Source organism: Fulvia fulva, chromosome 1, assembly GCF_020509005.1.
Source record: "Fulvia fulva chromosome 1, complete sequence".
Lineage (NCBI taxonomy): Eukaryota > Fungi > Ascomycota > Dothideomycetes > Mycosphaerellales > Mycosphaerellaceae > Fulvia > Fulvia fulva.
The window spans coordinates 1,998,615-2,019,104 of record NC_063012.1 but is presented as its reverse complement, the minus strand read 5'-3'; the positions used below and the strand labels follow the sequence as shown (position 1 = coordinate 2,019,104).

Genomic DNA, 20,490 nt, shown 5'->3' with positions numbered 1-20,490 from the left:
TGCGGAGTTGCCGATGGTAAGCGCAACAGAACAACATCTCCCTCTCTTCTTTCACTACAGGAATGTGACGATGTAGTAGGACACTCTCTTCAAGCCACAATGGCATCAAAACGAACAATCACCGCTCTTGGGCGCAATGCCTTGGCCCAGAGCTCCCTCAGATCCAAGACGACGCAAGGCACATGCTCTACTTGTCAACGACGATGGAACTCAGTCTCTCAGAAGCAGGGCTCGGATCGGTAAGACCACAGGAGGTATAGACATTGTATGAGATACTGAGAATACGTCAAGAGTCCGATTCCCCGGCGCCGTCAACTCCCGCTTCTCCACCGCCCTCAAATTCGACCGTGCAACCGAAGACGACGCAATGCCCACCTACCGCATCCTCGACCAAGAAGGCCACGTCGTCGACAAAGACGCTATAGCTCCCGAAATCGGCGATGAAGAAGCTCTCAAGCTCTACAGAGACATGGTCACAGTCTCCATCATGGACATCATAATGTTCGACGCTCAACGTCAAGGCCGCGTTTCCTTCTACATGGTCTCCGCTGGCGAGGAAGGAATCGCCGTAGGCTCCGCAAGCTCATTGGACCCCAGAGACCCCGTCTTTGCCCAGTATCGTGAACATGGTGTCTTCCAGTATAGAGGTTTCACCCTGGATGATTTCATGAACCAGCTCTTCGCGAACAAACATGATTCGGGTCTGGCGAGGAATATGCCCGTCCATTATGGCTCTCGGAAGTTGAATGTACACACCATTAGTTCACCTCTAGCCACGCAGATTCCGCATGCTAGTGGAGCGGCGTATGCGGTGAAGATGCAGAACCAGCAGAATCCAACCGAAGATCCTAGGGTTGTGGCGTGTTATTTCGGCGAGGGCGCGGCGAGTGAAGGAGACTTTCACGCGGCATTGAATATTGCTGCGACGAGGTCGTGTCCGGTGCTGTTCATCTGTCGGAACAACGGGTACGCAATCAGTACGCCAACACTGGAGCAGTACAGAGGAGACGGCATTGCGTCGAGGGGCGTGGGGTATGGGATTGATACGATCCGGGTGGATGGCAATGACATCCTGGCTGTCAGGGAAGTGACGAGGCGGGCGAGAGAGCTCGCCTTGCAGGATGGTGGGAGGCCTGTGCTGATCGAAGCTATGAGCTATCGTGTCTCGCATCATAGCACGTCAGACGATTCATTTGCGTACCGGGCGAAGGTGGAGGTGGAGGATTGGAAGAGGAGAGATAATCCCATCACGCGGCTGAGGAAGTGGTTAGAAATGAAGGGGATCTGGAGCGAGGAGCAGGAGAAGGAGCTACGGGCCGATACGAGGAAGGCGATCTTGACAGCTTACAGAAAGGCTGAGAAAGAGAAGAGACCGCCGCTCAGTTCTATGATGACGGATGTGTACGCGGAACCAACGGATGAGCAGAGAGAGCAAATGGCGCAGTTGAGGAAGATTGTGGAAAAGTACCCGGACGAGTATGATGTGTCTGAATTCGAGGGTGGTATTGATGGGTTGACTCTAGACAAGCGATGAGGGTATTCAAAGATCTTCCAAGCCAAGATTGCTCACAGTGCCGAGGAAGTCTCCAGTCTTTCCCGCTGCGGCGTCTTGTTGGCGAAGAAGCTCGTCAATGTCCACCCTTCCTGCTGTCAAATACTTCTCACTCACACCCACATTGACACGTTGACTGAGCAGTTGCTTCAGTTCAGCCTTGGTCTGCGCGATCTCCGCCTTGCTCAGTTCACGGAGTTGTCGTTGCTTCTTCAGGCGACCTGCGCCTCGACCATGTTTCCCAGGGGCTTGCTTCTCGAACTCTTCGCTGTCGTAGTCGACTCCCAGATCCTCCGCTGCGGCACGCATGGCTTCGTCTTCTTTGTGATGTTTCTCCTTGGCGATTGTGGTGTCGGCTAGTTTCTTCGCCAGTGTCACTCGCTCCTTCAGACGCGAGACGACTCTGCGGTCGATGTCGAGAGTTCTGATATAGTATCCTTGCTTAGCTGCATCTGATGTCTCCTCCTGCTTCCTGATGTGCGACTTGGCGTGGACTTTGGCTACCAGTCTTCGGACCGCAGCAACTTCTTCGGGTCCACAGATCAGGATTGAAGCTCCCTCTTGACCGGCTCGGGCCGTTCGACCAGAGCGGTGCACATAGGTATCAGCAGCTTTCGGAACGTGGTAGTGCACGACCAGGTCCACGTTCGGGATGTCGAGTCCACGAGCCGCTACGTCTGTCGCGATCATGACCACTGGAGAGGTGTTGCTGGGATCTTTGAAGCGTTCGACTGATCGTAGACGGGCTTTCTGGATCATGCCGGAGTGCAGTGGCAGTGCGTTGAGCTTCAGATGCTGCAGGAGTGGTGTGATGCGACGTACGGCGTCAATACTGTTAGCAAAGACGATCGCTCTTTTCGCTTGCTTCAGCAGTAGTAGTGCATAGAGGTAAAGATCCTTCTCGGTGCCGCCGCACTCCACCATGCCTTCCTTTAGGCCCGTCGCCATCTGCTTGGTGGGGTTCATGTCGATGAACTTGGGAGTTTCTTCCCGGAAGTTCAGCTTCTTCAGTAAGTACTCCAGTGTCGCCTTTGTGCCCAGCAAATCGTCCTTGTACTTGAAGTTGCCAACGAGTTTGTTCTGTAAGCCACGATCGAAGGTTGCTGAGAACACTAGTGTCTGTCGCGACTGTAAATTTGGACCAGCGGACTTCGTCTCTTCTTGGTGCTCATCTGTATCGATGCGGTCCAGTGTGTTGAGGATGTCCTCGACTTCTTTGAAATTGCCCTGGCTGAGTAGGCGGTCGGCCTCATCGACAACAAGAAAGTCGATCTGCTTCAGCGCTGCGCCAATACCTTGCCCGGAGCTGATGATCTCCCATAAACGACCAGGGGTAGCGATCACAACATCAGCATCTCGCAGTAGTCGTTGCTGTTTCAGCAGCGAAAGACCCCCAGTCAGAGTGGCGATCATAGGCTTGGATGAGAGGACTTCAGAGAACAGTGCTGTAAGGTGATGATCCAGTTGATGGGCCAATTCTCGAGTAGGTGATAGTATCAGTGCAAGAGGTGCCTTGCTCTCGTCCTTTGCTGCCTTTCTCGACGCCCGCTCGAGATATCGCTCGAGAATTGGAACGCCGAACGCGAGCGTCTTTCCAGATCCAGTCGATGCTTTCCCAACTACATCGTGTCCATCAAGGACGTGTGGGATCACAGCTGACTGAATTGGCGTAGGCTTTGAGAATTTCAGCTTCGACAAAGATGCCATCGTGTCAGGCGACAACTTGAGACTCCGCCATGCCGACACGTCCACAGATTCTACATCGTCCTCGGCGTCTTCGGTGAGGCTCTGAAAAACGCCATTGGCCGAGGTCTCAGTGGTAGCATTGTCTGCAGGCTTCGACTTGGTCTTCGACTTGGATTCCTTCTTCGTCTGTGCTGCCTTGACCGGCTTCGCTGAGGGCGCAACGTCTGCAAAATCGTCTTCGAATCCAGACCAAGAAGTTTCGTCCTCACCAGCCGCCACGCCGTGCTCCTCGTCGTTTCGACTGGCCGCAGATTTCGAGTGGAAAGCAATGGTACCAGATTCATCCCGAATGACGTCCACATCGTCGATTTCCTCGAGTCCAAAGAAGCCCTCAAAGTCCTCCATGCGATCCGGTAATGAGACCTCGTTCCATGATAGCGAGTTGATGTCTACCTTGCGTTTCGGTGCTTTGCGTGGCCCAGTGTATTCCTCCTTCCCGTTCGCCTCCGATCTTTGTCGCTTTCGCGATTTCATGGCCGCCACTTTTGCTGGCATTTCCTTTTCCGCCATGGTCAGCGCCTTCAAGATGTAGTTGAGGTGGTGTCGAGGACAGCAAAGAAATAAGAATTTCTCGAAGTTCGAGTCTCGGAAGCTCAGACCCCTCGAATCTAGCCGAGTCTGTGCACGCGACTGAGCCGAACTGCCTCCTGCAGGCGTGACCTTCTTCCATGAGGCAAGACCACTGGGTCACGGTCATGCACCATCGTTCGTCAACACTCCAGACATGATGGCGATCTCGGCATATCATCACTTCGCTACTTCTTGGACTACATTCCCCAGCATACCACCCCAGCAGTTCTCTGGTCCAGGCATGCCGCGTCCGGTCAGATTCTAATGGAAAGCACGAATGGCAACCCGGCCGTTGGAGAACTGGTCGAAATCGTCAGCCGCTACACTCATCAGCTACTCTATGGCTGCAGAAGCCCTGACTGCACTGAGGTAGTCTGCGTCTCGGGAAACACCAACACCAACACCACCACCACCACCCGGAAACCTGTCCGTCGCCACAAGCCGAGAACAGCAATAGCGACGGCCATTGGTCTAGCTGGCCAGCAGAAGCCCCAAACCCATTTCTGCAAGCACAACGCCAGTGACGGAGACAAACTTGTTGCCGAGGACGAGAGCCCTCGTGATCCGTCATCGCTCATCCAGCTCCTTTGCGACACCAAAAGTATCCAGCAGCTCATGACCACACCCTTGGATATCAAGCTGCTTCCTGACCTCGAAGAGCTTCGCCGCAGACATGCATTGCTACGAGGCCTATTGCAGTCAGCTGGTCAAGTGTCGCCGCTTCCGAGTAACGCCTTCGTCGACAACAGCGCTCTAGCAGACGGACTGGGTGAGGCTTCAATGCTCTGGCTGATACAGAGGTTGCCGCCGACGCGACCTGCTCCATGGATCATGATCAATAGGGATGTCATCAGTAAAGGCCTTGCATACCCGCAGAAGAATGAGAGCATGCCTTCCGACGACAGCTACAATCGGTGGACAGCAATACTCGACATCCTCAACCACGAACCATATCTACGGCTCTTTCAAAGTACCATGACTGTCGTTGGTCGCAGAACCCATCTGGAGGAAGTGCTTCGCCGTCGGGATCCAAAGCATGAACTATATCCTAGTGCCGGACGTGCTCCTCTCGCCTGGCTGGTAGCATCTGCCCTGGGTGCGGTTGGTGGGGAAGATGCTCGCTATCGTCTATTGGTCCCATTTTCTATCATGGTCTGGCTGAAACGGCTGTTCGCCCAGCAGTGGTCTTCTCAGCCAGCATTTGTGTCTGGAGGCACGATTCACGGCATACTCGAGCTTTTCCGGCACTTGCACCACAACATATGCCAGGGATCTTTGCAAAATACGCCAGGATGCTTGGTGCCTGATGAAATATTCGAGATGTCATTGCTCAATGCGCAAGTCGATACACTAAGTATGGCGAGATCGTACATGGACTGGGATGCGGAAAATGGAAATCGACATCATGTCATGGAGTACCCCATGCTCTTCTCCATGAAACAGCTCTCTTTGCACTTCCGTGCCATATGTCACCTGATCATGAAAGATGCTCACTCGCTCACGGATGCAGCGGTCAAGCTCAGAGAGCGGAGTGGCGTTCACATGGAAGAAGACGAGCTCTCCAACCAAGTGCGATCTTCTGAACAGCCCTATCTATTGATCAGTGTGAGTCGCGACAGGGTTCTTGAAGACACCTGGACACAGCTATGGCAGCGACGAAAGAATGAGCTACGCCGACCACTGCGTGTGCGATTGGGTGAAGCTAGCGAGTTGCTTGAAGTTGGACAAGATCTCGGAGGGGTGCAGATTGAATTCTTCAATTTGGTTTGTCGGGAAGTTTCTGCTGTGCAGACGCGTAAGAACCTCTATCGGGACCTGAACGACTCATGATAACTGACACGCGCACAGAGATGTTCATTACTGATACTGAAAGTGGAATCAGCTACTTCAGGCCTGGCAGTCTACAGCCACTCTACATGTTCGAATTGTTTGGTCTGGTCGTGGCCCTAGCACTATACAACGGCATCGCACTCCCGGTCAGGCTTCCAAAGGTGCTTTACATGCTGCTATCGCATCCGAAGGATGCTGGGGATTCTCCCCTCAAAACCGTCGACGTGCGACTCCAAGATCTTGACGACAGATGGTCGCACGAGGTCCAGTCACTACAAAGCATCATGCATGGCGACGTGGGATATCTGGACTACTCGTTTCCGTTCGAGGCAAACGGGCTACAGATGAGCGTACGGTACCCAGATCTACTACGAAAACAAGATGGCAAGCACAGAATTCAGGTCTCGGACATGACGCTCATCGATGGTGGTCAACCAGCAAATAAGGATTGCGATCCTTCGCGTCTGGACTGGCCAGGCTGGCTTGTGAGTGATATGGGTCAAGCCGAAGATGTCACCAGTGGAAACAAAGCTCAATACGTGAAACAATACAAGCTCCACCTGCACTACGGCTCAGTGGCTCCCCAGGTAGACGCCTTCATCCGAGGTTTTTACAACTCCGGCCTGATCCCTCCAAAAGCCCTGAAAATCTTCCAACCGCATCAACTCAAAGTCCACCTCGAGGGTAGCGACCATCTCGACATCGACGACCTCAGAGCCGCCACACGATACGACGGCTACGACGCAAAGTCAAAGTACATCCAAACGTTCTGGCGCGTGGTCTCGGCGTGGCCGCAAAAGAAGCAGAAGCGGCTGCTCAAGTTTGTCACGGCTGCTGAGCGTATCCCGATCACGGGGGCGAGCCAGCTTACGTTCGTGATCAAGAGACTCCCTGGGTCTGGGAATTTGGAGACGTTGCCGACTAGCTCGACTTGCTTTGGGACGTTGACTTTGCCTAAGTATCCAAGCGCAGAGATTCTGGGGCAGAAGTTGAGTTTGGCGTTGCAGTATGCTGGTGAAGGGTTTGGGAACAGTTGATCCGAGGTACTTGAGTGTGGGAGATAATACTGGTCGTTCTTGCATAAAACATCATAAGGGTATCATCTCTAACTCTATTCGCCATCATCCTTCTCCTCTTTCGCAGAATCACTGTCGTCTTGCCGTTGTTCTGTTGCCTTCTCCTCATCCTTCTCCGGCTTCTTCTCCTTCTTGACACTCTTCCACTCAATAAACAAACACGGCACAATCGTAAGCGCCGAAAACGCCACCGCCACATAAAACGAATTCGTCAACGCAGTGTTATACAGCGCCAACACCGTCGCCACGATCCCCTGATCCCCACCAGCAGCCGCCTGCACCTTGGCAATCAAATCCGTCGCACCGCTCCCTCCGACAAGTTGATTGACGACGTCTCCACCGAGACTCGGGAGTTCCGTCTTGAGCAGACCTCTGAGACGCTGCTCGAAGACTGTCTGTCCTATCCCCACCGCCAGCGCGCCACCGAGACTCCTCGCGAACACCATCAACGATGTGCCAGCGGGAATATCTTTATCATCCAAAACCGTCTGCGCAGCAATATTCGTCTGCTCCAACGCCATCCCCACCCCTGCCGCGAAGAGAATCTGATACCCGATCCACTCCCCAGTCGTCGCATCGGGTTTGAGAGTGGAGAGGAGGCCCGAGCCGATGGAGAGGCAGATGGTGCCCGCGTAGAGGAAGGGAACGTAGTAGCCGAACTTGACGACCAGGCCGCCGGCAGCAATTGACGCGATGACGAGGGAGAGGATGGTGGGGAGTTGCTGGATGCCGGATTGTTGCGGCGTGGAGCGCTTGATGGTTTGGAACCAGAGGGGGAGGTAGTAGACGATTAGGGAGAAGGCGGAGCCGACTAGGAGGCTGTAGAGGGCGGAGCTGAAGACGGTGCGTTGGGAGACGACGCGGTAGGGGAGGGTTGCGTTGTCGGCGGCGCGGACTTGGATGATGGACCAGGCGATTATGGTGATGCCGAAGACGATGAAGGTTGCGATGACGCGGCCGCTGGACCAGCTGTATTGGACGCCCCATTGGAGGGCTAGGAGGAGGCAGATGATGGAGGGGAGGAGGAGGCCGGTGCCGATTGGGTCGAATTTGTTGACGATTTGGAGTTTGGTCTGGCCTTTGAATCGATTGGGATCTTTTGGCTTTGGGTTGGTGAGGAAGAAGAAGACTGCGGCGAGGACAAGGCCTCCGAGTGGGAGATTGATGTAGAAGCACCATCGCCAGGTGACGTTGGTGGTGAAGACACCGCCGAGTAAAGGCCCAACCACACTGGCGATACCGAAGACACCTCCAAGTGATGCGTTGAAGACGGCGCGCTTTTCGAGCGGTACTGCCTCAGCGGTGATGATGAAAGCACCGCCAAAGATGCCAGCACCGCCAGTACCTTGAATCGCGCGGCCGATGATCAATGCGATTGAGCTCGGAGCCGTGCCAGCAACGACGCTACCGACCTCGAAGATGATGATCGATGCGATGTAGGTCCCTTTTGTGTTGAGTAATGTATAGGCTCGTCCAAATGGCAGCTGAAACGCAGAGTTCGTGAGTAAGAACGCGGCATTGTACCAGGAAACATCTGAAAGGCTGTTGAAGTGGGAGGTGATAGTCGGTATGGCCGTCGCTATGATGGTGGCATCAAGGGCTACCAGAAACACGGCAAGGACCAGGGACGTGAAGATGAGGGCTAATCGGACACTGCTGTCTCTCTCAGCTGGCGTTCGGTGTCGTGGCAGCTAGTAGCAACTGTTCGGGACATGTCTCAGGTGTTGTGGTTGTGGTTGTGGTTGTGGTTGTGGTTGTGGTTGTGGTTGTGGTTGTGGTTGTGGTTGTGGTCGTGGTCGTGTCGTGGTCGTGAGCGGAGGTGGGAGCTGATCTCCCGAATGATCTTTGAGCTCTCGCGAAGCAGCATCCTGAGTTCCAGATGGCTGCCTGAAAGACCGCTTTTCTCGTCGACGGCAATATGCACTCACACGTGCTTACCGCTGTGCATGAAGGACGATGGACCTCTGCCGCCGCCGCTGATGGAGGTATTCGGACATGTATCTGCTGACGAGTTTGTGCACACAAAGTTTGCAGAGGCCGCGAGTGCGCGACTGCAGCTGGCTTTGTGCCCCACTACATGCATGCATGCAAGTATCCGTCACGCCGACTGCATGCAAGCAGCAAGCGATCGAGCACCTGCGGCAATGCCATGCACATGTGCTTAGCCCTTTGCGTCGTCAACGGTCAACCAGAACATCGTGCAGCTTGACTGCACTGTGTGACAGGCCTGGCAGATGAGTGGAGGCAAAAGTTGGCGCGTCTGTGGCATTTTCGGGGAGGCTCACTTTCATCAGACACAGCTGCGCAGACTCGACATCATCATTCGTTTAGAGACGAGCAGCAGAGTGGTCCATGTACGTACGGTGGCTTTGTTTCCATCTCCGTCTCCTGCGTCCTTCTTCCGCGTGGGCCGTGGGGCCCTTCTTGGCCAGAGCATCTGATGTACTTAGCATGCGATTGGAACGCGTGTTTGTGTGACTGTGACATGGTTCCTGCTTCTACTTCTTGTTTCGGCCTTGGCCCGTGTTTTGTTTCTGCTGTTGGTTTGTTGGTTGTTCAACTCAACCTGATCAGAGCCCTCTTTCCCCGAGACTACACTCGGGACGTCACGCCCGACAGGCATATCCATACGAACGACGCGGGAGCTCAGCCTCTAGAGCTGATCGCCAAGCAGCTGGAGCAAACGAGGCCATTGCTTGACCTGGACCTTCGACCATGGTCCGCCCTCACTTGCCGCATCACTTGTCGCTGAAGCGGGTTAAGAGCACTGGTGACTACCCGACACTGGGCAAGTCTGGCCCTCAGACTCCTCCTGCTTCCACCACTCGCAACCAAAGTCCCACCCGAGGCGCCGGCTTCAACATGTCCAGCGCCCAAAAGTCACCTGGGGAGCTACGGGGAGATCACAAAGCCATGGCCCTATCCTTAACAGTGCGAGTGCTGAAGGTGAGTTGATCGGGCGGGAGAAGAGCTGGTTTGGAGCAGGAGAGCACTCCATAGGCAGGATCAAGCATCGCTCGATCTAAGACCTGTGCACTACATGTTCACAGCCGAATCGGTTGTGTGTGGCCAATGCTAACAGTACTTGCTTCTAGGGTCGCAACCTAGCTCCTAAAGACCGATCCGGCACTTCAGACCCATTCCTAGTCCTTACACTCGGCGATGCGAAGGAGGCCACCAGCGTTGTCAGCAAGACCCTCAATCCGCAATGGAACCAGACATTCGAGTTCCCAATCCTCTCTCCAGACTCCGCGCTCCTCGAAGCAGTATGTTGGGACAAAGATCGGTTTAAGAAAGACTACATGGGAGAGTTCGACGTGGTGCTGGAGGATGTCTTTGCGAATGGCAGCACGAACCCCGAACCGAAGTGGTACAAGCTTGAGAGCAGACGCAGTGGCCGTAGGAAGGCGAAGAAGGATACGAATATATCTGGCGAGGTTCAGCTGTCTTTCACCCTGACCGATCCTATCAATACTGCAGCTCCTCCGGCCCACATCATGCAGCGATTCACTGGATTGCTCTCAGAACCAGGCGAGGATGATGAGGACGATGAAGACGAGATCCTAAGGAGAGTCGGTAGCAACGGCCTCGAAGATCTGGACGAAGAGGACGATGATGAGAAGGACCCCTCCGACGAGACAGACGATGGAACCCGAACACCGACAGGCACACCGGACGAAAAGCAGAAACATAGGAGACGCCGCAAGCTCAAGCGACTGCGTCGTAAGACGAAGCTGAAGGCATATGAGCTTGGCAGCACTTCTGATGTTGCGGGCGTGCTCTTCTTGGAGATCAACAGAGTAACAGATCTACCTCCAGAGAAGAACATGACGAAGACATCCTTCGATATGGATCCATTCGTGGTGACTTCTCTGGGGAGGAAGACATACCGCACTCGAGTTGTTAACCACAACCTGAACCCAGTGTATGATGAGAAGCTCGTGTTCCAGGTTCAGAAGAGTGAGACAAACTACAGCCTGTACTTTGCAGTCGTCGATCGTGACAAGTTTTCTGGAAACGACTTCGTGGGTACGGCGACATTATCACTGGAGAAAATTGCGGAGCATGCTCCTGAGGCAGATCCGGAGACTGGCCTCTACCGTCTTCCTGATGCCGACGAGCACGACGGACAACCGATCAAGAAGAAGCGATTCCGCAATCCACTGTCCAGAAGTTCCAGTCAACAGAGCCTCGGCAAGATGAGCAAGAGCAATTCGGCCACGAACTTGGCGAAGCTCAGCAGATCCACGAGTAACAACAACCTTCAGACCGTACAACGCCCGGGCCTGACAACTGGGCTATCCGACCTATCTATCTCTGACAAGAGCAGCAGGCCTGCGCCAACAAGTCAGCCGAGCTACGCCAGCTCGAATGGTCACGACGAAGGCAACGCCCTTGATCCTGCAGACGAAGCAGGTCTCAATGCCTTCGAGCTTCCGCTGGAGCTAAAGAAGAAAGATCGCTGGCAAGATAAGCATAACCCGGTGTTGTACCTCAGGGCGAAGTATCTGCCGTACAAAGCACTTCGCCAGCAGTTTTGGCGAGTGTTGCTTCGGCAATATGATGCAGATGACAGCGGCAAGATCGACAAGATTGAGCTATCAACAATGCTAGACACACTGGGCAGTACTTTGCACGAAAGGACCATTGATGGTTTCTTCAGACGCTTCCGCGACATCAACGGCGAGGACATTCTGACTATGGACCAAGCGGTGATATGTCTGGAAGAACAGTTGCTGAAGACTGGGGAGTACCACAACAGTCACAGAGGTTCGGCATCGTCAGCTAGTGGCGATCCCACGACATCCACTGCCAATATTGGGTAAGCATGTGAAGCAAAGTCGTACAGGATGACCGAGGGACCACCTTTCCGTGACGATACGGTGGCTGGCGGCTCTTGGATAGGCATGACAACACCACGTTGGAGAATCGCTAACAGTATTTGGCAGGTACATCGGGAACAGCTCGCCGGACTCGAGTCAGAACGCAACACCCTTCATGAAGGCATCACAGACTCCATCGAACCTCAACCCACAGTCTATTCCCACACTTGAAGTCAGCGATCTCGGCGAGGAAGGCATGTCGGGAGACTTGTTGACTGGCGATGAGGTAGGACTTGATGGCGACATTGAACAGGAGCTGAATGAGATAGAGTCCGGTGAAGAGCACGTTGTCGAAATCCACGAGTGCCCTATCTGTCACCAGCCGAGACTGGTGAAAGGCAGACGAACTACGGATGCCGACATCATCACGCACATCGCCACATGTGCGAGCAGTGACTGGCGATCAGTCAACAACATCGTCATGGCCGGGTTTGTGACAAGCTCGCAAGCCCAGCGCAAGTGGTATTCCAAGGTCATCACCAAGGTATCGTATGGTGGCTACAAGCTGGGAGCGAATAGCGCGAACATTCTCGTGCAAGATCGCTTGACCGGTATAATCAACGAAGAACGCATGAGCGTCTACGTGAGGCTGGGCATCCGCTTGCTGTACAAGGGCCTCAAGAGCAGAGAGATGGAGAAGAAGCGCGCCCGCAAGCTCCTCCGTTCGATGTCCTTCAAGCAAGGCCGCAAGTTCGACGATCCTGCTTCGGCTTCACAGATTCCTGGCTTCATCAACTTCCATCAACTGGATATGAACGAGGTGCTGCTTCCTACGGACAAGTTCAAGACTTTCAACGAGTTCTTCTACCGCGAATTGAAGCCAAATGCGAGACCCTGCTCCGCTCCGAATGACCCACACGTGATTGTGAGTCCTGCAGATTGTCGATCTGTCGTCTTCAACCGCTTGGACGAGGCGCAACGGATCTGGGTGAAAGGTCGCGAATTCAGTGTCGAACGGCTGCTAGGTGACGCATATCCACAGGATGCGAAACGCTACAAGAACGGTGCCCTGGGTATTTTTCGACTGGCGCCTCAGGACTACCACCGTTTTCACATACCAGTGGACGGCACCATGCTGGAGCCGAAATTGATCGATGGCGAGTACTACACGGTCAATCCTATGGCCATCCGTTCACACCTGGACGTTTACGGTGAGAACATTCGTGTTGTCGTTCCCATTGACTCTGTCTGCCATGGCCGGGTCATGGTGATATGTGTGGGCGCCATGATGGTCGGCTCAACAGTCATCACTCGTAAGAAGGGCGAAGAAGTGAAGCGTGCAGAAGAGTTGGGCTACTTCAAGTTTGGTGGCTCAACACTCTTACTGCTGTTCGGAGAAGGCGTCATGAACTTCGACGAGGACCTCGTATCGAACAGCAGTGGCGCCTTGGAGACACTGGTAAGTAAAGCCGCCTTATACAAATTGACCAAGATGACTTACCTCTTGCAGGTTCGTGTCGGCATGTCTATCGGACGTACCAAAGGCCATGCACCGCACACACCCGACATGAAGAAGGAGAATCCCTCCGAGCATGACAAGACCGAGGCGAAGGTGAGTTCAACCACACCCTTTCTGCCCAGACCGGTTTCGAGTGATCAAGACTTACACACAATCACAGAGGAAGATTGAGGGATCTCTGGCACCTTCCACAGGCGCCGATCCTATTGCATAGAGACAGCGACATTGCATTGTATAGAGACGACCGAGACGGCGAGCGAGAGCATGAGATGAGATGAGACAACCTGCGAGAAGTGAGAAAGAAAATTGGCATGACTTTGCATCCTGAACCTGGGCGATTGTGATGTATATAGAAAAGGAATGATGGTATGACTGCTTGCTTCAACCACTCGATGGTTGATGCCTCATTACTCCAGTATTGTCAGTGACCCGTCCCCCTTCACTGCTCTTTCATATGCCCGTTCTCCCCCCCCCCCCCGAGTTTCACCCGAAGCCGCGGAAGTCATACCATCCATTAAAACCACCTCCCCGACCAACTTCCTCCCCCACACCTGCAATGGACAATGCCAAACGATGACAAGAAGCCCCAAAACGCCCCAATTCCCCTCTCAACGACCGAAAACTCCCCCCTCGTGCCGAAGCGCAGTCTATGGAGCCTTCCTCCGTCCGTGAAGCGCATCTTCGACAAATTCCCACTCGTCACGGACGAAGCGAACGAACTCCCCGCGAGAGCGCCGAGGAGTCGAGGCGAGAATGTGTTGCATGTCTTCACTACGGAGGATGGTGCGAGGGATGGGAGGCCGAGCTTTAATCCTGGGTGCTTGAAGTGGCAGGTTAGTTAGTTGGGATGGGATGGGTTGACAGGACATGGTGGGAGGAAAGGAAAGGGCTGATGGATTGAATGATGTTAGGCATACCTCCGCTTCTCAGGCGTGACCTTCCAGACGGCGGTTTCTAGTAACCATGCTAGTCCCACTGGAATTCTCCCCTTCCTACAGCCTGCTGCGCCCGCGACGGATCCTATCCCTGGGAATAAGCTCAGGAAATGGCTCTCTTCGCAGAAAGAGGTGCGCAGTGTTGTTGCTGAGCCGGAGGATGTGAGGTATGAGGCGTACGCTTCGCTGCTGGATCATCGGGTCAGGAAGGCTTGGGTAAGGCACAACCTCCACGAAACGACACACGGCCACTTCTGATCCAGGGAACTCTAGCTCTACCAACTCTACCTCGACCCCCGAAACGCGCCCCTCGTCCACCACCTCTACGTAGGACCCTGCTCAACGCACCGCCTCGTCCAGACGGCCCTCACGCGCCAGCTCCGGCATGGAGCGAGTATGGAGCTCGTCAAGAGCGCTGGTAATACCGACGTCTCGACTCTGGACTTACTGCGAGATGCCGAGGAAGCGTTCGAAGCTTTATCAACGCTCCTGGGGGACGATGCGTACTTCTTTAGCTCGACGGAACCGACCCTCTTCGACGCGAGTGTGTTTGCGTATACGTGTCTGATTCTGAATGAGGAGTTGGGCTGGAGGCATAATCCGCTCGGGGAGAGGTTGGGGAGGTATGGGAATTTGGTGAGGCATCGGGGGAAGATTTTGGAGGGGTGGTTTTAGGCCAAAACAAAATGAGATGGGAGTGGGGGCATAGCGCGGCGTAATGGGGATAAATGGAAGTGTACATTTTACAAGGATACCCCAAGACAGCTCAATCGATGGCGAGACACAACTTGCACATGAAGGAAACGAGAAGAGAAAATAAACCACGTCAATCACGTTCTGTCGTGGACGTGGCGCGATCCGCTTCGAACACTAGGGACGCGTATCACGACAATTGCGGAGACGAAGGTTGTGCCAGTGGTCAGTATTACCATGCACTGTGCTGGAGCTCAATCGGGACGGGAGCTGTGCCTTGCCTTATCAGGTACCCGCGACACTGCTGAAGTAGTAGAAAGAAGATATAAGGGCTACCTCGGCCGCGGAACGGAGTATGAATGGTCTTGCTGATTCTGCTGGCACAATCGATTGATATGACGACGCCCTCGCTGTACAAGTCTTTCGATACGTCGCTGGTGGATGTCAAGAGGTCTTTTGAGTCGACGGAGCATGCTACGATTGAGGGGAGTTGTGGAGAAGAGAATCGAGCTCCGTCGAGAAAGCCAGATGGGGGCAACGATGTTGGACGGGTCGTGAAGAGTGTCGGGGCGGGGGAGGTGTATAGGAGTGGGCGTGCGTGATCTCCTCAATCATGGGCCAGGCGGGCTGTCAGCTGATTGTTCATGCAGGGCGACGTGTGACACCGATGGCAACTTCTTGCAAGCTGTCGATGATGTGCAGATGGAGGAGATCCTGCCGAAGATCTCGGAGCTGGTCAGAGATGTCAAGACATTAAAAATCCTGGATCTAGGCTGTGGCACTGGACGCACTACGACGAAACTGGCGCAGCACTCATGGCCGTGTGAGCAGATCAAGATCGAGGGCTGGGGTGCAAGTGCTGCCATGCTCAATACCGCGAAGACGAACCTCTCCAGCCTGGCCTCAAGTCACACTGCTGTCAATCTTCACCAAATCGACCTCCAGAACCCCACCACCCTCCCCCATGACAGCAAGGTCTCTTTCGATATCATCATAATCAGCACCTTAGCCCTGGATCATTCCCCCCTCGCCACCTTCTTCCAGCTCATTTCAACTCTCCTGAAGTCTGGGGGCGTGGCTTTTGTGAGTAATTTGCACCCAGATATGGGAGCTAGGTCAGTCGCTGGGTATGATGATATGAGAGGGGCGAGGAGGATCGGGAGGAATTTGAGCCATGGAATAGAGGAGAGTCTCGATGCGGCGAAGAGAGCGGGGCTTGAGGTGAAGGAGGTGAAGGAGGTTGAGTTGGAGGAGAGGGGGATTGAGGAGGGTTTGGTGGTTGAGAGGGGGAGGAAATGGGTTGGGATGAAATTGTGGATGGGGTTGATGGTGAGGAAGATGTAATGATTGACAGAGATGGGGAAGATGAAAATCTGCCGAAGTGAGGTTTGGGTCAGTGAGGTCGCAAGTGAGGTTCAGGCCATCGCCGACAACAGCTAACACGAAGCCACGGCAGCATCCCGCTCCCCAACATCCACCACCCCACCACCCCCTCTCCACCGACCAAAAGTTTCAACACCACCACATATCAGTCACCCTACGAGCTTCGAACTCCCAACCTCCCTCCACATCATATCACATCCCCATCAAAACAACAAAAAGAAACCGCCGACCAATTTTGGTCGCTGGGAAAGAAACACCAATGACTCTAACCATATGCCTCACTCTCTAGAACCTAGCCGCGCCTAGAAGTACCCGAAGGCGTAGGACTCAATCGTAACATCGACTAAAGAGGGCTGGAAAGTAGGTGTTTACTTGATTATGAAGAAGGACTTTGATGTGTTGAATATATAGGCTAGTCTGGGGTTGTGCAGGGGGGTGCATGTGAATGTCTTAGTGATGTGGTGGATGGGATGTATCTGAGGAGCGCTGAGCCTCATTTTGGTGCTGATAGTGTATAAGTTTTGCACAGCCATGGAGCGACATCGTGGAGCCTGGATGCTTCGACAATCCCCAGAGTGAGGACAAAGGCTGATTGTATATAAGATCCCTCTTGCGACACTGTCATGGACTTGCTGCCAGAAGAAGACCTCCGCCTAAGATGGCTCACACTGCGCCCACTACTCCTAGTGCGCGAGCTTCTGGGCCAGTAAGGAAGGACTCATCTCTATCCAACAGAACCAAGCCATACTGACACGCTCACAGCTCATGACACCCACCGCATTCGGCACACACTGGCTCTCCAAACTCACCTCGATGCACCACATAGTCCCTACCCTCTCCACCCAAAACATAGTCTTCCGACCCCTCGAATGCGACGTCGCATTCGCCGAAAAGGCCATCACGTACCTCGAGTCTTTCCACCAAGATGTCGAGCGTCACGTTCTTCCAGCACTTGATGTGTTGCAGATCACGTCTCTTGGCAATGCATTCGCCACCGCCCACAATGTCAAGCGCCAGCTCGTCGACATGGTGCAGGACTATCGGAAGCTGCCACAGTTGCTTGGTTATGTGTATTCGCCGACATTGTGGCCCATGTCGGTGAGGATCACGGCAGTTGTTGGGAGGACGGTGGCTTTGTTTGGTGTGCTTCCGCCGCAAAGCAAGGGATATGGAAAGATACAGCAGCGTGACATTCCATAGGTCAGGATAAATGATGGAAACGGGGAATACTTTGAAGCATATCTTTGTACATTGCAAATTTTGCTACATGACCATTATGTGCCGCATCTCTCCAACCGAAGAGGTCATCATTCTCATTACACATCATCGACGAAAGGACATCGCCCAGCAAGCCACCCTTGCAGCCATGCTGGGCGTGCGAAATGGGGTATCTAAGATCTGTACGCCTGCTCGCTGATCTTCGACGTCTTCTTGACGACCGTAGCACGACTTGGCTCTTCTGGCATAATGGCATCTTCAAGGCCTGCGGTGACGCTGCCCTTGCGGATGGGGTCGTTCTTCTCATCCATATCTGAAGAGTCGCGGTCGATGAGGCCGTCGATGTCGCTGTCGAGTGCTTCGCCGTAGAGGGCAGGTGGGTTAAAGCTGATGGCAACCTTGATGATTGTTAGCATATGGCCCGGGAATGGGCGTATGTTGCTTGGACTGACCTTGGGGATGAGTGTTGCCAATAACATTATGATACACAGAACAGTGAACTGCACACCAGCGACGTTGTAGATCGCCGGGTGGATGTCGGTCTCACCCGAGGCCAGGTAGACGTTGTCGACGTGTCGTCCTAGCATAGGGTTGAGGATGGCATAGAGCACAATGTATGTGCAGTAGAGGAAGGACATGACAGCACCGAGGGCACTGACATCCTTCGTCTTACTCTCCAAGCGAGCCAACGAGGCTTGAATATAAGCAGCGAGCGACACATCACCGGCTGCCCACCTACAAACAGAAGGGTGTTAGCCATACTCGAAAACCACGTAGCGGTGTCTCAGGCCATGATGTACGGCGTGAGATATGCGCTGCACGACGCGCTTCATTCACATCATGGTCTCAGACACCGCTCGATGCCTTGTACGATTCAGGATACTTACCCGAACGAGATTGGAATGAAAGTTGCCGCCACGATCCAGGCCTGGCGAACGTCGTTCTCCGGGGGGTACCAGAAGGCCAGATACCATACAATAAGCAGACATAGTGCGTCCAGTCGGAGCCAAGGCATTGGTGTGTGGACCACATTGGTGAAGAGGAACACAGTCAAGGCGCCAAGAAGTTCACCGAAGTTGGAGCCTCCGACCATGATCTGCGAGAAGGCAGAGTTGCCAAGGTAGCGGCGGGCGATGAGTGGTGCGATACCGTTCTCGAGGTAACGATGGCCGTAGAGTGCGATGGCGTATCCAGGCAGGAGCCAGATGAATTTCCTGCTAGAGAAGACGATCAGGACACCAGAGTATGCGGAGAGACCGAAGAGGTAGATGCTCTTTCCGATGCTGCGCAAGTAACTTGCCATGGACCTCTCCGACCTCTCTAGCGCCTGTGGTTTATGGAAGTGCAGTTTGCTGATGAAGAACCAGACAACAGCGGCGCAGGCGAAGCAGATGGGCGTGATGATGAAACTCATGTTGTTGCCGAAGTATCTATTGACACAGTCAGTCATACAGCCCTGATCGCACAACCTTATCTTTACTCACGGGATGAGCCCAAGCGCAGTGCAGAAAGCACCGGCGGTACCTGCAATCTCGTAGAAGATGTGCACGATGGAGTCCATACGCCTCAGCTTCTGGACGTTGCCACCAACGATATCCCTTGGGATCACTCGACGGATGAGCTCGACCATGCCGTACGCGACTCCAGTGATGCAGTAGACTGGGATGAGACCATCGGCATTCCAGTCACCGTAGTATCCGAAGTCGTCTCTCTCGTGAGTGTCGCTCCATCCCCTATCGCATGTCAGTATGAGTGGGAAATCGAATGAGTTGATGTTCACGCAATACGTGTATGACATGGTAGACCACGTAGCAGGCTTGATACTTCCACCGGTTGCTGCATCAACGATGAGCAAGATGGCGGTAAGGAGACCAAACACGATGATAGCACTCGAGAGGACATTCTTGGTAGCTATGCGACATATCAGTTCATGCATCGTCTGGGTGTGGTCCAAACTACTTACGATACCGCTTGATCAGTGGAGCGATCAAGATGCTTCCAATACACTGGCAAGCCTGATTGAGACCGGTCAAAAGACCAAGCCGTTCGAACGGCCTGGCAATACCCTCAACAGCATCCCATTTGTTCGTCGCGAGCGCAACAATCGATCCGTTGAAAGCCTCCAGCCCGAACTTGTACAGCATAATGCCCGCAATGTAGATGACGATGTTCCTCCTCTCTTCCGGCTGGAACAGGTTCCATGTGTCCTTGAGGGACACCTTCTGTAAGCCGCCCATGCTTGCGGTGATGAGTCTGCGCCGTCAGGTACCAGGTAGCTGCTGCCGCAGAGATGATATCGCTGCAAGGGACAATACTAGGGAGATGCATAGATCTTACCTACCTTCCGACTGGCTCGCAGTATCGCGGGTTAGCTCATACACTTCGAGCCTTCCTCAATGAACACAGGGCTGCCTTCCAGTCGCTAGGTGCGCCCATGTGGTCAGAAAGGCGCAGCCCCCGATAGAGGCAAACGACAAAGGTGCTGCAGATGAAGCTGGTCGACCCATTGATGAATGCGTTCGCAGACACGGATGTTGGGTCCAAGAACAGCACAAGGAATGCCAATCTCTTGGGCGTCGTCCGAAGGCTGGCGCGTTCGATGTTCGCGGCATGTCGTCTGCACGAGCGGCAGAAACACTTCTTGGCTGAGGCGAAGCACCCTGTGAGACGATGTTGCACCGACGACTTGCTCCCATGTACCCGGACAACTGCCAGTTGATGCGTAGGGATGGAGCACGTTTGTGTAGAACAAAGGTGGAGGTCTTGGTAACATTGTTTGGGGCAAGCCACGAGGCCGCTCGCGTGGGGGATGCGACTTGACAAAAGCCATTCCATGTTCATGTCCATGCATGCAATGGGCGAGCCCTTGTCCGCCGTTTGATGTTGCTCACTTGAAGCGATCAAGGCATATGTAGCGACGGAGGCCAATGGTGTAACTGAGCAATATATGAAGCAGCTCGCCTACCATCATGCTATCCTCGACCTCTCTGCATTGTTTGCACACAGATAACATGGAGTCTCACCACAACTCACTCTTTACATTCGACCGCTTGTGTATGATATTCTTTTGGACATAAGGGTCGGGACGATTTGGACCCTGCTTCACCAAATTAGCTAGCAACTTGATCTTTATAGACCTAGTATC

The 20,490-nt window shown here is 53.8% G+C and overlaps 9 protein-coding genes across 9 annotated transcripts; 6 read left to right on the top strand and 3 right to left on the bottom strand.

Annotated features, from left to right (window-relative positions):
* Positions 1-99: 99 nt before the first annotated feature.
* CLAFUR5_00477 (2-oxoisovalerate dehydrogenase subunit alpha, mitochondrial) lies at positions 100-1,534 on the top strand (the record flags this gene model as incomplete). The annotated part of the gene is made up of 2 exons (XM_047899625.1): positions 100-239; positions 292-1,534. The coding sequence occupies 2 exons, from the start codon at positions 100-102 to the stop codon at positions 1,532-1,534; spliced, it is 1,383 nt and encodes a 460-aa protein (XP_047755226.1).
* A 6-nt stretch (positions 1,535-1,540) lies between these two features.
* Positions 1,541-3,808, bottom strand: CLAFUR5_00476 (ATP-dependent RNA helicase MAK5; the record flags this gene model as incomplete). The annotated part of the gene is made up of 1 exon (XM_047899624.1): positions 1,541-3,808. The coding sequence occupies one exon, from the start codon at positions 3,806-3,808 to the stop codon at positions 1,541-1,543; it is 2,268 nt and encodes a 755-aa protein (XP_047755227.1).
* Positions 3,809-4,132: 324 nt separating this feature from the next.
* On the top strand, positions 4,133-6,735 carry CLAFUR5_00475 (putative E3 ubiquitin-protein ligase HECTD2; the record flags this gene model as incomplete). Its single annotated transcript, XM_047899623.1, has 2 exons — positions 4,133-5,663; positions 5,717-6,735. The coding sequence occupies 2 exons, from the start codon at positions 4,133-4,135 to the stop codon at positions 6,733-6,735; spliced, it is 2,550 nt and encodes an 849-aa protein (XP_047755228.1).
* A 74-nt stretch (positions 6,736-6,809) lies between these two features.
* Positions 6,810-8,771, bottom strand: CLAFUR5_00474 (MFS-type efflux pump MFS1; the record flags this gene model as incomplete). Its single annotated transcript, XM_047899622.1, has 2 exons — positions 6,810-8,427; positions 8,713-8,771. 2 exons carry the CDS (start codon positions 8,769-8,771, stop codon positions 6,810-6,812), a joined length of 1,677 nt encoding a protein of 558 aa, XP_047755229.1.
* Positions 8,772-9,489: 718 nt separating this feature from the next.
* Positions 9,490-13,287, top strand: CLAFUR5_00473 (Phosphatidylserine decarboxylase proenzyme 3; the record flags this gene model as incomplete). Its single annotated transcript, XM_047899621.1, has 4 exons — positions 9,490-9,720; positions 9,870-11,596; positions 11,724-13,056; positions 13,108-13,287. The coding sequence occupies 4 exons, from the start codon at positions 9,490-9,492 to the stop codon at positions 13,285-13,287; spliced, it is 3,471 nt and encodes a 1,156-aa protein (XP_047755230.1).
* A 392-nt stretch (positions 13,288-13,679) lies between these two features.
* CLAFUR5_00472 (Metaxin-1) lies at positions 13,680-14,726 on the top strand (the record flags this gene model as incomplete). The annotated part of the gene is made up of 3 exons (XM_047899620.1): positions 13,680-13,949; positions 14,028-14,267; positions 14,325-14,726. The coding sequence occupies 3 exons, from the start codon at positions 13,680-13,682 to the stop codon at positions 14,724-14,726; spliced, it is 912 nt and encodes a 303-aa protein (XP_047755231.1).
* A 377-nt stretch (positions 14,727-15,103) lies between these two features.
* On the top strand, positions 15,104-16,088 carry CLAFUR5_00471 (uncharacterized protein; the record flags this gene model as incomplete). Its single annotated transcript, XM_047899619.1, has 2 exons — positions 15,104-15,338; positions 15,367-16,088. 2 exons carry the CDS (start codon positions 15,104-15,106, stop codon positions 16,086-16,088), a joined length of 957 nt encoding a protein of 318 aa, XP_047755232.1.
* A 697-nt stretch (positions 16,089-16,785) lies between these two features.
* CLAFUR5_00470 (uncharacterized protein) lies at positions 16,786-17,327 on the top strand (the record flags this gene model as incomplete). The annotated part of the gene is made up of 2 exons (XM_047899618.1): positions 16,786-16,833; positions 16,890-17,327. 2 exons carry the CDS (start codon positions 16,786-16,788, stop codon positions 17,325-17,327), a joined length of 486 nt encoding a protein of 161 aa, XP_047755233.1.
* Positions 17,328-17,518: 191 nt separating this feature from the next.
* CLAFUR5_00469 (uncharacterized protein) lies at positions 17,519-19,582 on the bottom strand (the record flags this gene model as incomplete). Its single annotated transcript, XM_047899617.1, has 6 exons — positions 17,519-17,743; positions 17,798-18,080; positions 18,233-18,775; positions 18,830-19,078; positions 19,133-19,256; positions 19,309-19,582. 6 exons carry the CDS (start codon positions 19,580-19,582, stop codon positions 17,519-17,521), a joined length of 1,698 nt encoding a protein of 565 aa, XP_047756431.1.
* Positions 19,583-20,490: the final 908 nt, after the last annotated feature.